Below are 13,585 nucleotides of genomic sequence, written 5' to 3' on the forward strand. Positions count from 1 at the left end.
ATTCTCTTCCACAGAGAAATGTAGAGGTTGAATCATTGAATAGAGTCGAGACTGAGATAGACACAGGTTATGCTGGATGGGAAGTTGAATCAAGGCCACTATCAGATCAGCCATGATGCTCCTGAATGGCAGAAAAGGCTCGATGGGCTGAATGGCCTATTCCTGCTCCTGGTGTTTTTAAGGATCTGTTTTGGGACCTTGCCACATACATTAATGACTTGAACAAAGGACAATCTCTCAAGTAAGGAGACAAAACTGCATACAGTACTCTAGGTGCGGTCTCACCAATGCCCTCTACATTCGTAGCAAGACTCTTTTACTTTTATACTCCGCTCCTGTTTCAATAAAGGCCAACATTCCAGTTGTCTTCCTAATTATTTGCTGTACCTCAGAGTAAGGTTTTTGTGATTCATGTACAAGGGCATTCACAGATCCTTCTGTACCACAGCATTTTGCTGTTGCTCTCCATTTAGATAATATTCTGCTTTTCTATTCTTCCTGCTCTAGTGGACCAGTTCACATATTCTACTGCGTAGGCTGAATTTGTGCCCATTCACTTAACCAATTTATGTCCTTTGGCAGACTCTTAGCATCCAAAACTAAGTTAGGAAGCCACATATAATTGTGTAGATGGAAGCAGAACATTAAAAAAGGGATACAGATGACCTAAGTGAATGCAAAACTTTACCAGATGAAGTTGACAACAATGTGCTGGTTAGGTGGATTGGCCATGATAAATTGCCCCTGAGTGTCCAAAGGTTAGGTGGGGTTATGGGAATGGGACAGGGGAGTGGGCCTGGGTATGGTGTTCTTTCAGAGGGTCGGTGCAGACTCAATGGGCCGAATGGCAACCTTCTGCTCCCTAGGTACTCTGAGATTCTAAGTTTAAAGTGGGTGTGAGATTGTCCATTTTAAATCTCAGAAAAGTAAGTAAATAGAACTAAGATGCAGATCAGCCATGATCTAAATGAACAATGGAGCAGACTGGAGAGGTTTAATAGCCTGCTCTTGTTTCTATGGCAACAATCAGGATGAGTCAGTCCAGTTGATTTGTTCCAGGGTCTCCCATGTTGTTCTCAGATTCACCCAAAGATGCCTCTCTCTTTCCCCCCAAAACTCATGTTCTGAAACCAGAAAATGGGCACTCCTGCTCAATGGAGCTGGTATGCTGAAGTCAATTCAGCTGCCAGATTCAGTCTATTCACACAGAATGGCTAAAATGAAGGGAAACCCATGAAAAATGTTCTGTTTTCAAACTGATACCAAAGACCAACGTAGCTGAGTAGCAGTCTGATTGCACTTGTGTAAACCTAAGTTCCTGTTTAAGCTAGAAAAAACAGCCTTTCTTTATTACCTATTAATGAAAATATGTAATTTCATGTTACAACCTAACTCCCCATTCACCATAGCTTGCAAAATAGATGAGTTAAGAAGCACACACATTGTCATTAAACAGATTGGAATTTTAAACAGCCAATTTTAAATGAATAATTGTGCTTTCAGCATTTTGATATTCGTTTTTCTAATATGACACAGTAACATTACATCACTTTAAATGATGAGACTTCCCTTCCGCAAACCCGAACACAGTTTCATAAGCCAAAAAATTTAAATACCTGAAATTATCATATATATGTCCGACTTAATATGCAAGAAAAAAAGTAGTCAGGTTGTATAATAGAAAAACAGCACCTTTAAAGCTGTCTGGTAATTGTCTTTACCTTCTCTATCTGGCTAAGTTCCTCTTTAGGTCTGACATCGTCCCTGCGTTTAGAGCCTGGGTCCACTGTTTCATCATCTATGAACTGCATGTTCATATTCATCAGCCATGCTGCAGTGCGGTCCACTGAGGACAAGGCATTCGCAGGTGAGGGGGCCTAAAAAAGCGTGATAAAGCTCAGCCTTGTGTCTGAATCTTACACAAAGAAAGATCAAGCAGAGGAAGTGTAGAGATGTAGATTTTGTGACTTTTTATTGTTACAATGGAACGTTCTTAAGATCAACTCTTGTGTTACAGGAAAATATAGATTTTATCCAGGTTCTTGATAAATTTTCCCAAGATTTGCTTTATTATAATAAAACATATTGTGCTAGATGCCACTAGTTCACCCACTAAACATCTAATACTTTTTTTACAAGATAAAAGAGTTTCTGGCACGGACAATGTATCAATGTTATTTTTTTAATTCTCTTTTTCTTTTATCTAATATTCTATGCCATTCACTATCCCTGACTATGTGCTTGAAATCTGCTCCTAGGCATCTCTTCAGTGATGCTCGAACTACAATTGCTGCCAGGATGTGCTTTTCCATCTCATCCTGGCGCTAAGCTGTTGGCCTCGGAAGATACACTTGTTCCGATTGAGGACTCCTGCCAAGCATATATCTTACCAGTCACCATGTTATCCTGCACTATTTTGTGTATGCTCTGTTGGCAATAAGACATTAACGTCCAGTTTTCGTCTTTATATGAATTCAAAAATATGGATGCTGCAACTGGTTTAAAAAAAACACATTTTTCCTGTGTGGATGACGGGCAAAAAATAAATATGCAAAGAAGAATAAATGTAAATGAGAAGTGCCAAGGCAAACCACCAAGAAAGATTTTTCATGTTTACACAAGATCACTGGAAAAGCAAGCACAAGGCAGCTGATCTTCTTAATCTGAACACTATTGGAATGAAGGTTTTTATGCGAATCAAGGTGGAGTTGTTAAAACTGCAAAGTAGGTTATTTGTTCACTTTGCACCCTGCGTTGGAGGGTCACGGAATCCTCAGCCAGCTGTAGAGTATAAGTTTCCCCTACATCGTCTCCACAGAGTGCCGTACCCCAACTTCCTAACATCACCCCATGTTGCACCAATATCACATTTCCATTTCCCACAGTCTCGTAGCTATAGTGAGGCAACCGATTTAGTGACTATCATGGCAGTTTTGAGTTGAGAATTTATACTCATAACTAAGAATTGCAGTGCTACTTTGTCCCAAAGAGGAAACCCCGGCACTTCTGCCAACTGTGACAAATCAAAAACATCACCTTGAGCCAAAACACAATTTTAAGTTCAGAGCAGAAAGCCTGAGAAAAATCAAGTCATAGCAACTTCACTAAACAAAGCGGGATGTGAAGTGTTGAAAACGTGTTTTGCAGCTACGATGGCCTGATTTAAACAGCAACTTGGCTGACATACCAGACTGCGATTTGTCAAGAAAGGTGAGTACACCTTGGGCACGATCTACCTGCCATGCTGCATCCATGGCGCAACATGGCTGGTAAATGACGGGAAACCCCGCTCCCCGGCTTGCCATGCCTCGCGAGATCTAAAGCAATCTCATGAAACGTTGTGATGTGAAGCCAGGACCACTTTTTGGCAAATCAGCATATTAGAGACAGCTAGCTCACTTTAAAATGCAGTCCCCTGAGATAACCAAGGCATTGGGATCTAGCCCCCTTCGCATTAGAGAACTCAGGCCAGCGTCGTTCAGTGCTGGTCTGCACAACCTGGGACCAGATTGAACGGCACGCGTGGGGATCTCCAAGGGGATTGGAGGCCCTCAGGTGCATGCCCTCTGGGCAGGGTGGTATCCTGGTCACCAGCCTGGTACTACCAAGGTGTCTAGGTGCTGCTGCCAGCAGGGCATTACCAGGATACCAGGCTGGCATTTTTTGAGCAGCAGTTATCGGCGGGGGTGAGGGGAGGTGATGGGGAGTCCCTTACAGTGAGTTGGGGCTGGGGCGGGGGGGGGAATGGTGGGTGGGTTAGGGGGTCGCATCGGGCAAGAGATTGAGACGACATTTAAAAATGAGGTCCTGATCTCTCCCTGCACGGAGGAGGTTTTGCAAGCGGGGCTCCTCACTGCAGGAAACAGGATTAAGTGCAGCCTGAGCCACGCGTTCCCCGCTAAGCCCCATATCTAACCGGAGTCATGTTAGACAGCGTTGTGTTTCTTGCTTTGCGAGCGCCAGGAAACATGTGGCTAAACGCGCTCACTATGGGACATAGTTCTCATTTGGTTTAATCAGACCGTTAACTACAATTATGATTTAACTTAAAAGATTAGCTGAAGCTTGATATTGTGGAATGTGCTTCTACAATTCTACTTTACATTGCAGTGAATGGAAGCAATTATGCAAATGGATGAAAAGTAAATGATCTTGTGCAAGAATTAATCTGTAAGTGGGCTCCATTGTTTGGCAGTGAAATCTACTACATGAGGATTTGTTCCTGCAGTGCTGCTGTAATTGATACATTAAAAAAAATACATTTTTAGTAGCAGCATAGGTAACCGCGGGGTGGCACATGATTATTAACACTTTCAGTAGAACTGGGAGATAACTTAATTGGCCCAAAATTATGTTCCAAGTACTATTCCCAACCACGTCCATTACACTTCACATAAGTGGGAGGCCATTTATGACACGGTGTTGTATTTGTTTGTCCTTAGCGTCCGCAGGGCTGATAAGCACGTCATCACTCCTGTTTGTTTTTCTGTACCCTCCATCAGCTGTCGACAGAACATAGAAAACATAGAACATGCAGTGCAGAAGGAGGCCATTCAGCCCATCAAGTCTGCACCGACCCACTTAATACCTCACTTCCACCCTATCCCTGTAACCCAATAACCCCTCCCAACCTTTATTTTGGTCACTTATGGCAATTTATCATGGCCAATCTACCTAACCTGCACGACTTTGGACTGTGTGAGGAAACCGGAGCACCCGGAGGAAACCCTCGCAGACACGGGGAGAACGTGCAGACTCCGCATAGACAGTGACCCAGCGGGGAATCGAACCTGGGACCCTGGGGATGTGAAGCCACAGTGCTATCCACTTACGCTACCGTGCTGCTGAAAATAGCTGTTCAAGGCCATGAAGATATTTCCCTTTGCTCTACCTGTCGTCTTGGTTAAGAATCTGGGATGAATGAGTTAGCAAATTCCAGAGGGAAGAAAATAAGTATAAAATACGTTTTTAACTATCTTTTTTAAATAAAAACAGAAAATGCTGGAAATTCTGAACAGGTCTGACAGTATCTGTGGAGAGTGGAACAGAGTTAACGTTCCAGGTTGATGATCTTTCACCAGAACAGACCTGCTGAGCATTTTCTGTGTTTATTAAAGATTTTCAGCATCTGCAAGAGTTTGGTTTTCTATTAACTATAAAATATTTTGACAAATTTAACCAGTTAGCACCGCGGCCTCACAGCATCATGGACTTGGGTTCGATTCCGACCTTGAGTGACTGTCTGTGGAGTTTGAACGTACTCCCCGTGGTCTTCCTCTGGGGGTTCCAGTTTCCTCCCACAGTCCAAAGATGTTTAGGTTGCCCCTTAATGTCCAAAGATGTGCAAGTTAGGTAGATTGGCCGTGATCAAAGCACGTGGTTACGGGGACAGGGCAGGGGAGTGGACCTAGGTAGAGAGGCCTTTCAGAGGGTAGGTGCAGAAATGATGGGCTGAATGTCCTCCTTTCGCACAGTAGGGATTCTATGGATTGAATTTCTTATTGTTTGGTACTATGCAAGTTTTATACAAAATTGGATTTTCTGAGAGAACAATACAAAATTTCTCTGACTTCTTGATGGTATTCCATGGGGAAAAAATGCATTTGACTTAAACAGTGTTTAGAATACTATTAAGAATACCATGTCACTTTCCAACAGAAAAGAGTTCATTATATTCCTTTTCATAGAATCCCCATTTGGCCCATCGAATCTGTACCGACCTTCCGAAAGAGCACCCCGCCTAGGCAATCCCGTCTAACCTTTGGACACTAAGGGGCAATTTAGCATGGCCAATCCACCTAATCTGCACATGTTTGGATGTGGGAGGAAAACTGGAGCACCGGAGGAAACCCATGTAAACACAGGGAGAACGTGCAAACTCCACACAGACAGTCGCCAAAGTTTGGGATTGAACCCAGATCTCTGAGGCTGTAAGGCAGCAGTGCTAACCACTATGCCACCGTGCCTTTTATATTGTCTATTTAATTCAACTTCCAGCTGGAGATGGAAAAAGAATGAAAGTTACTAACTTCTGAAAGAAGACTCTTGTTCAGAGAGAAGATTGTAACTGCAGTACTTTCATCAATAGCAGGTAATTTCATAGATTATCATAGAATTTACAGTGCAGAAGGAGGCCATTCGGCCCATCGAGTCTGCACCGGCTCTTGGAAAGAGCACTCTACCCAAGGTCAACACCTCCACCCTATCCCCATAACCCAGTAACCTCACCCAACACTAAGGGCAATTTTGGACACTAAGGGCAATTTATCATGGCCAATCCACCTAACCTGCACATCTTTGGACTGTGGGAGGAAACCGGAGCACCCGGAGGAAACCCACGCACACACGGGGAGGATGTGCAGACTCCGCACAGACAGTGATCCAAGCCGGAATCGAACCTGGGAACCTGGAGCTGTGAAGCAATTGTGCTATCCACAATGCTACCGTGCTGCCCGTTTTGATTGCATATTGCAATGATATAATTCACAAAACATGAAAAATCTTTATTATGCACTACAGTATTAATCACATATGTTTTAATAAACAGAGTAATTGCAAAATACAGCCAAATCTCACACATCCTTAATATTCAGTGAAAATATTTAAAACATTAATGTACTTTATTCTTTTGATTAAAAAACTCTCCACGTTTCAATGTTATAAAGTACCATGAATTGAATGCTGATCAATGTGTTTTGATTATCTTGCAGTCGAAACACTGAGTAAGCAATTTATGGCTGTAAAATGGTACCATTCAATATCATCCACTACATGAGCTAAAATCAATAGCTGAGGAATGAGTGGAATATGATTGATAAGATGCTTTTCAATGATCTATCGATGAAAGCTTGATGAATCCTGTAATCAACTGTTTACTATGGTGACAGATTGCATGTAGATATGAAGTATTTTCCCTTCATCTGTATGGAGGTAGTTCATTTTACTACCAGCATTTATCATACAAGGATCAGGAATATGGAAATCAAGTCCATCACAAAGAAACGCTGTCTAGAAAACAAAAAGGTAAACTGCAAGTGAATGAAATCTGGATCAAATAAAAAATGCTCAACACACACAGCAAGTGAGTCAGCATCTGAAGAGAAAAGTCAGGGTGTAGTATTTCGGGAGTGTATGCTGATTGACCTACTGTATATTTCTGGCACTTTTAATGGTTTGCTGAATTTTATTAGTCAAAATAAATTTACAATGTGCATGATAATTCTTCAATAATTAGGGAAATGCAGAGAAAGTAAGAAAGTAGACCCCCTTTTATGCTGCTCATCTTGAAATGCATTAGTCATTATTATGGGGCTGAAGCTTTGGGCCCTGCTGACGTCAGGGATGGAGGCGGAAGGAACGTGAAAATAACAGAGCCAGCCGATGTGTCACATTCCAGACCCTACTCCTGGCACTGGCCTTTTTGCCGAGGCTGTTTTGGGGTTGACAGATATACTTGTCCTCACAGAGCGGATAACCAATTAGTTAATGGAGGGCAACTGAGGTTTAGTGTCAGCCTCCATTTTCCCAGTGCAATGGTGGGCAGCAGCAGGCTTGTAGGCAGTGTTTCAACAAGGTCTTCTAGTTCTGCTTGGGTGAGAGTCAAGCCAAATGCCTGTGGAGACATCCCCGCAAAACACCCCTACCCCGCCAACCTATCTGCTGAATCTGCTCTTTAATGAGGGATTTGAAGAAATTAATGAGAAAGGGCCTCAGTGTTGAAGCGACCCTCAGTTACTTACTTCTTGTGCAGCCTGCTGCTCCTGTTGAGCTAGAAGGCCTTCAATTGCTCCTTCTCCTTTGAGAATCCAGCTGCTACTCTTAAATGGACAAGGAGCCTGTCTGTGAGTCATTTGTAAAAACCCCAAGAAATGATTATTTCCTCCTGGGGGAAGAGCTCAGGAGCTGGAGATAGTCCCGGCTGCTGTTTCCCAACCCTGGAGGGAAAATTCAGCCCATGGTGAGGGGATTGTTGGAGAGAGAGAGAGATTTTAATTCTTTCTTTCCCATCTCATGGTTCCCAAGTTAAATGTGCAGTGAGGTGGAGAAGTGATCCACTTTCAGGCCTACAGTCATGCCAAAGCCAAGAGGTTATTTTTGAAATGCTGCATTTATAAAGTATGGCCATTTTTCTTGAGATCATGAATAATTCCTAAATCCAATATAAAAGGTTCCATTATAGTAGTGGAGTAAAACCTCACTAGTATTAATTCCTGGGATTCCTCACATTAAAGCTTGTCCTCATCTACTCAGTATAATGAAAAGTTAGTGGAATTAGGGAAAGCATTTATTACAATTAATTTTGAGTTAAGGATTTCTAATAAAAATGCTCTATTATATTTAAATTCTTTCTACTGACTGCTACATAGACGGAGATTTTCAGCCCTTGTCTGCAGTCTGAGAAAACAGCAATGAGGGTTGAAAATCCGGAGAGAATTGGGAAACACGATTCCCTCCGGAGAGATCGCGTATCCTCGTTTTCCACACCCCTCACTGGTGACGTCATGAGGTTCACACCCACAAAGGGCGAGGACCTTATTTGAATGGATTTCTATAAATTTTAATCTTACCTCCCCCACGCCGCATGATTCCCCCCTCAGTGAACATTCAACGGTGAGGTTTATAACAGATTATGAAAGACGCGATGCAGTAAAGGGGATACTCCTACACCGGTTGGGAGAATCGCCCCGGCCGCCAAAATTTCCGGGGACGCCGGTCCGACGCCCTCCCGTGATTCTCCCAAGCGGCGGGAACGGCCCGGTCGATTTTCACTGGCCGCAGGCCAGACCAAAACGGCGGGTTCCCCCCGGCGCCGTCCACACCTGGTCGCTGCAGTCGTGGGCGGTGCGTGAACGCTGGGGGGGGCGGCCTGTGGGGAGGCGAGGGGGGATCCTGCACCGGGCTTCACCTGGAATGTGGTGTGGCCCGCGATCGGTGCCCACCGATCGTTGGGCCGTCCTCCTTCTTCCGCGGCCCCGCAAGATCCGTCCCCCATCTTCTTGCGGGGCGGATTTAGAGAGGACGGCAACCACGCATGCGCGGGTTGGCGCCGGCCAACCCGCGCATGCGCTGATGACGTCCGTTATGCGGCGCCGGCCGCGTCATCTATGCGGTGCCGCTTTTACGCGGGCGACAAGGCCTGGCGTGTGTAGATGACGCGGCCCCGATACTGGCCCATTTTCAGGGCCTGAATCGGTCGGGACCGGGGCTGTTCTCGACGACGTTCACGACGGCGCAGCCACTTCGGCGCGGGAGTGCAGAATCCCGCCCCCTGGCTAAGGGGGGTTGGGGGGGCGGGGCGGTCCCCAACCTGTACCGGGTGGAGGCCTTGTAGAACCCAATTGGGGGGGGGGCGGGGGGTTGGTTCCAGTTATGCGTGGTGGGAAGAGACTTGCAAGCATGGGGGGGCTCAGCAATACATCCAATGATGGTGGAGCCGCTGATGATCGTGGGATGCCCTTTAAAAATGGTTCCCCGATCTCTGTGGAGCCTGCATGCTCTGTAAGGAGCTGTCCTGCCAGACTAATGCTGTAAATCACGTCCATTCTTATTTGTAACTCAGCGAGGTTCAAGCTCTGGAGAGAAAACTGGTCTGTGCAGCTGGAGAGCTGCCCACCGGTTTTCAGCCTGAGACTGGCCCTGTGAAAAGAATTGGTAAGATTCCACCCATATAAAGTAAAAACATTCACATTTAGTCAAATTTTAGGCATTGCGACTTGTCTGGAATCCGTGTTCCCTATTTTATTATCTTGCATTCATTGGTTGTTTCTTGAGGCTGCGTTTTTCTCAGAAGTGTGCACTTTTAGAAATTACAGGTAACCATGTTGATAAGATGCAATTTGGCTGGTTGCAATTGGAGCACTAAAATTGATACTGAAATTTGATGCAAAGCTTAAAAGTGAAAGTAATGAAGTATTTGTAAGGCTTTGATAAATGCAACAGCATTTGAATTCCTGTTTTGGCAAGTACATAATTTGAAACTTTTTTTGTCCATGTGTGTTACGGCTGAAATGTGAATAATAAATATAAATAAATGTTCGTCAGCAGGATTACTTTATAAAGTAGTTTGTCAATGCTTTTCAAAATGGACAGTTACTGACTGACAAGATGGCTCCAGCTGGTCACACGCTGGCTTCTGGAAGTTTCTGAGCCATTTCAAAGAGGACAGAGGCTAATGCCTCGAATGTCTGGATAGTAACACTCTTTGCATCGCATAAACATTCCAGCTGAGCTAACAAAATGGTCCAGCAGACAGTCTGTCTGCTCCAGCCAGCCACGGTCAAAGATAGCTGTTTGCCAGCCTTCGTCGAGGCAATGTCCAAGATGATGGGGATGAAGGTGGAGCCGTGCCCAATGGGGGAGGGGGGGGGGCACGCCCTTGCTTCTGCCTCTCGAATCGCCTGCCAGAGAATCCTGCTGAGCTGACGTTCAGCAGCACCACTCAAAGCTGCAGACCTATCGGAAATTCTCCAGACGGAGAAAATTAAATTTGCCATCCAGGGGTCGGAAGAAAGCTTCCACAAAACGTGGGAGCCATTCATTCCAAGGCCAGTTTGCAGACAACAGCCAGAGGGAGCTGAGAGCCATGACACAACAACGAATGCCAACAAAATGCCAAAACAACGAAAGGGTGGGGGGGAGGCAGCGAGAGAGAGAGAGAACACAAAATACACGGCATCAAGCCAACCAAACAAAAACAAGAGCTTGACAAAGGGTCATCTGGACTCAAAACGTTAGCTCTTTTCTCTCCCTACAGATGCTGCCAGACCGGCTGAGATTTTCCAGCATTTTCTCTTTGGTTTCAGATTCCAGCATCCGCAGTAATTTGCTTTTAAACAGAAACAAGATGTGGGAGCTGAAGAGGGCACGCGCCAGATGATTAGAAGGGGTGAGGGGTCAAGAAGAAAAGGGGGAGAGGAAGGTTGGGGTCCCAGCTTGAAATAAGCACCTACAATGCAAAACAAGAAGCTGCAACCAATGTAAATACCAAAAGACAACTGATGTATATATATTATATATTTTTTTCCCTTTTCTGTTGTTTTCAATGTATGTTCACAATTACCGTTGTTTTTTTGTATAACATAAAAAATCCTTAATAAAAACATTTATAAAAATGATAGTTGTTTGTAAGTCCTATCTCTAATAATGGTGATAATGGCCTAAGTGTGAACTGTTTTAACACAATGCTAGCCCAATAGTATGTCCTGAATCACTCTGGGACCACCACCACCTTCGGGGCCGTATAAGTTTTGCGATTCAGTCCCAGCGCCAGCAATTAGTCTCTGAAACAGAGAATCTGGCTTGCTATCTCATTTGAATTTTTCATTTGCAAGAAATGTATTTGAGGACCATTATTTGCCTGTGGCCATGATCGCAAGATCAGTGTGAAAGAGAGAAGAGCTGCAGCTGACAGGAGAAGGATAACGTCTCTATGGAAACAAGCTGACTGACTCTGGGATATTCTAAAAATTGTATTAATACCCTAAATGGCTAGTGGGCAAAACATTACTAGCTATTTAACAAGCAAGCTTGCAGAAGCTCAAATGTTCAGTCAGGTAACCTATTCTTGAACTGCATGCATGATCAGCACGGTATTAAGATTGAGTTTTCATGGATTGCCTCAAGTGGGTCTCTGTGTTTCTGAGATACAACATAATTCCCACTTAACTAAATTACAATTTAAGGCTTTAATGTTTCGCCTGATTAAAGCAAAACAAAAAAAACCCACATTATTTTAGAAACATATATTGTTTTCAATTGAATTGTAAATTATATTGATCATTTTCTAACAATGTATTTAACTGAAGGTGCATGTATTGATGAACTGTATATCATACTTCGTCAGGACGTTAACATTTTCAATTATAAGCTAATGCTGGAAAAATCAAGATAGAACATTTAATGTTGAAAGTAGAAATGAATGTGAAAATGTTCAGGAATTAACCAGGTTTATGGATTTAATTTAATGCTACTCAAGGAGTAAGGTGGTGATATTTAGCATTTTGGGGGTCACTTTCTCCACTTGACAGCGAATTCTTGACTACTTTGGGTGCAATTAAAATTGACCAGTGTATCATTGTTGAGATTGCAACACTAGAATTCCATCAAACATTTGGATAGTACATTAAAGGACATCAAAACTAATTAATTTGAACATTTTAAAAATGAATTTGTAACATCCATTGAGGTTCCGAAGTGAGTAGTTTTTCTAATGTCGGAATTGCTTTAATCTCACTTCTTCCAAGAATTATAAAATAGATTTATACTATTTGACGAATCACAATTCAAATGGTTATTACATAGAATTAATTTTTAGAGCTTTAGGTTGGAAGTAACTCCTGATATGCATTTTAGGTGCTTCTGTAACAGAAATTATATTACTGGCTATGCAGAGGCAGATCCTCAGCATAGCTCAAGTGATGATTATTTCTTCTCACTTTGCTGTCATTAACAGTAACATGGCAATGAGGCAGGAAGAATGGAATAATGTTTAATACTCCTATGTAAACTATAGCACTTTCCTGAGTAAATTTTCCTCTCCCCTGCTCCCGAGAAATGCCGTAGAAGCAGCTTTGCACTGAGCACTCCAGCGAACTGGGTAATGGACTGAAGCTGCACAAACTCATTCAAGGAGGAGCCGATTGAGGAGACTGGATTGGAACTGCCTGGAGGTGAACTGCCAGTGGTTAATCTACTGCCAGTGGTAATCTATTGCCAGTGGTTAATCTACTGCAATGTCAAATGCGTCAAATAATGACCACTCCTCAATATTTGAGATTTTGACAAGTGACTTTCGACAAGTATGTTAGATTACTAATGTAACAAGTAGGTGACATTACGGCATTCAGATAGCTTGATGAAGAAAGTGAACATGATGCACAGAACATGGATAACTCTTAACTCATGAGCTGAACCTAACTCTGGCGAACAGCATGTAATAGAGATTAAGCCTAGAGAACAAAATATAGGGGATAGAAGAATTGAATATCATTGTAATGAATCTATAATATCCCTTCTAAATCTGTAATATTTGTCCAATAGTTTGCTAGTAATGAACAATTTTACATTCTGTATTTGTAACTAGTGCTAGTAACTCTCCCATGATTCTGCTTACATTAAGTCAGACAAGGACATTATGCCATTGATTATTCTGTTGCTAAAGTGTAACTCCATGTAATATTAAGGTTAACTGATATGAAGTTTTCACTGGGTAAGTTCAAACACATCTAAGTTAGGATATTACAAATATTGTGGCTCCAAGGATTCTCTTTGCTGGGAGGTTTGTTGCTATAATTTATAGTTATTGCACTTGTTTTTTTGTACATCTTTTTCAAGTACCACACAGAAATTTGCATGAGACACTGTGAAAAATATTTTACATATCATGAACAGTGCACACATAGTTAATATAAATATTAACCATATAATCATAGAATTTACAGTGCAGAATGAGGCAATTCAGTCCATCAAGTCTGCACCGGCCTTTGGAAAGAGCGCCCTACTTTAGCCCAGGCCTCCACCCTATCCGCGGAACCCACCTAAGCTTTTGGACACTAAGGGGCAATTTAGCATGGCTAATCCACCTAAC

At 43.0% G+C, this 13,585-nt stretch overlaps 1 protein-coding gene across 9 annotated transcripts in view; it reads right to left on the reverse strand.

Annotated features, from left to right (window-relative positions):
- Positions 1-13,585, reverse strand: part of LOC140399196 (disabled homolog 2-interacting protein-like) — a 1,161,885-nt gene that overhangs the window by 28,836 nt on the left and 1,119,464 nt on the right. For 8 of the 9 annotated variants that reach the window (XM_072488541.1, XM_072488540.1, XM_072488549.1 and 5 more), the window contains one exon: positions 1,722-1,877. The exons of the other annotated variant lie outside the window; for it this stretch is intronic. In XM_072488541.1, the coding sequence (XP_072344642.1) occupies positions 1,722-1,877 (156 nt within the window). The remainder of the gene's footprint in view (positions 1-1,721; positions 1,878-13,585) is intronic. 9 annotated transcript variants of the gene reach the window in all.

Source organism: Scyliorhinus torazame, chromosome 22 (genome assembly GCF_047496885.1).
Source record: "Scyliorhinus torazame isolate Kashiwa2021f chromosome 22, sScyTor2.1, whole genome shotgun sequence".
Classification (NCBI taxonomy): Eukaryota; Metazoa; Chordata; class Chondrichthyes; order Carcharhiniformes; family Scyliorhinidae; genus Scyliorhinus; species Scyliorhinus torazame.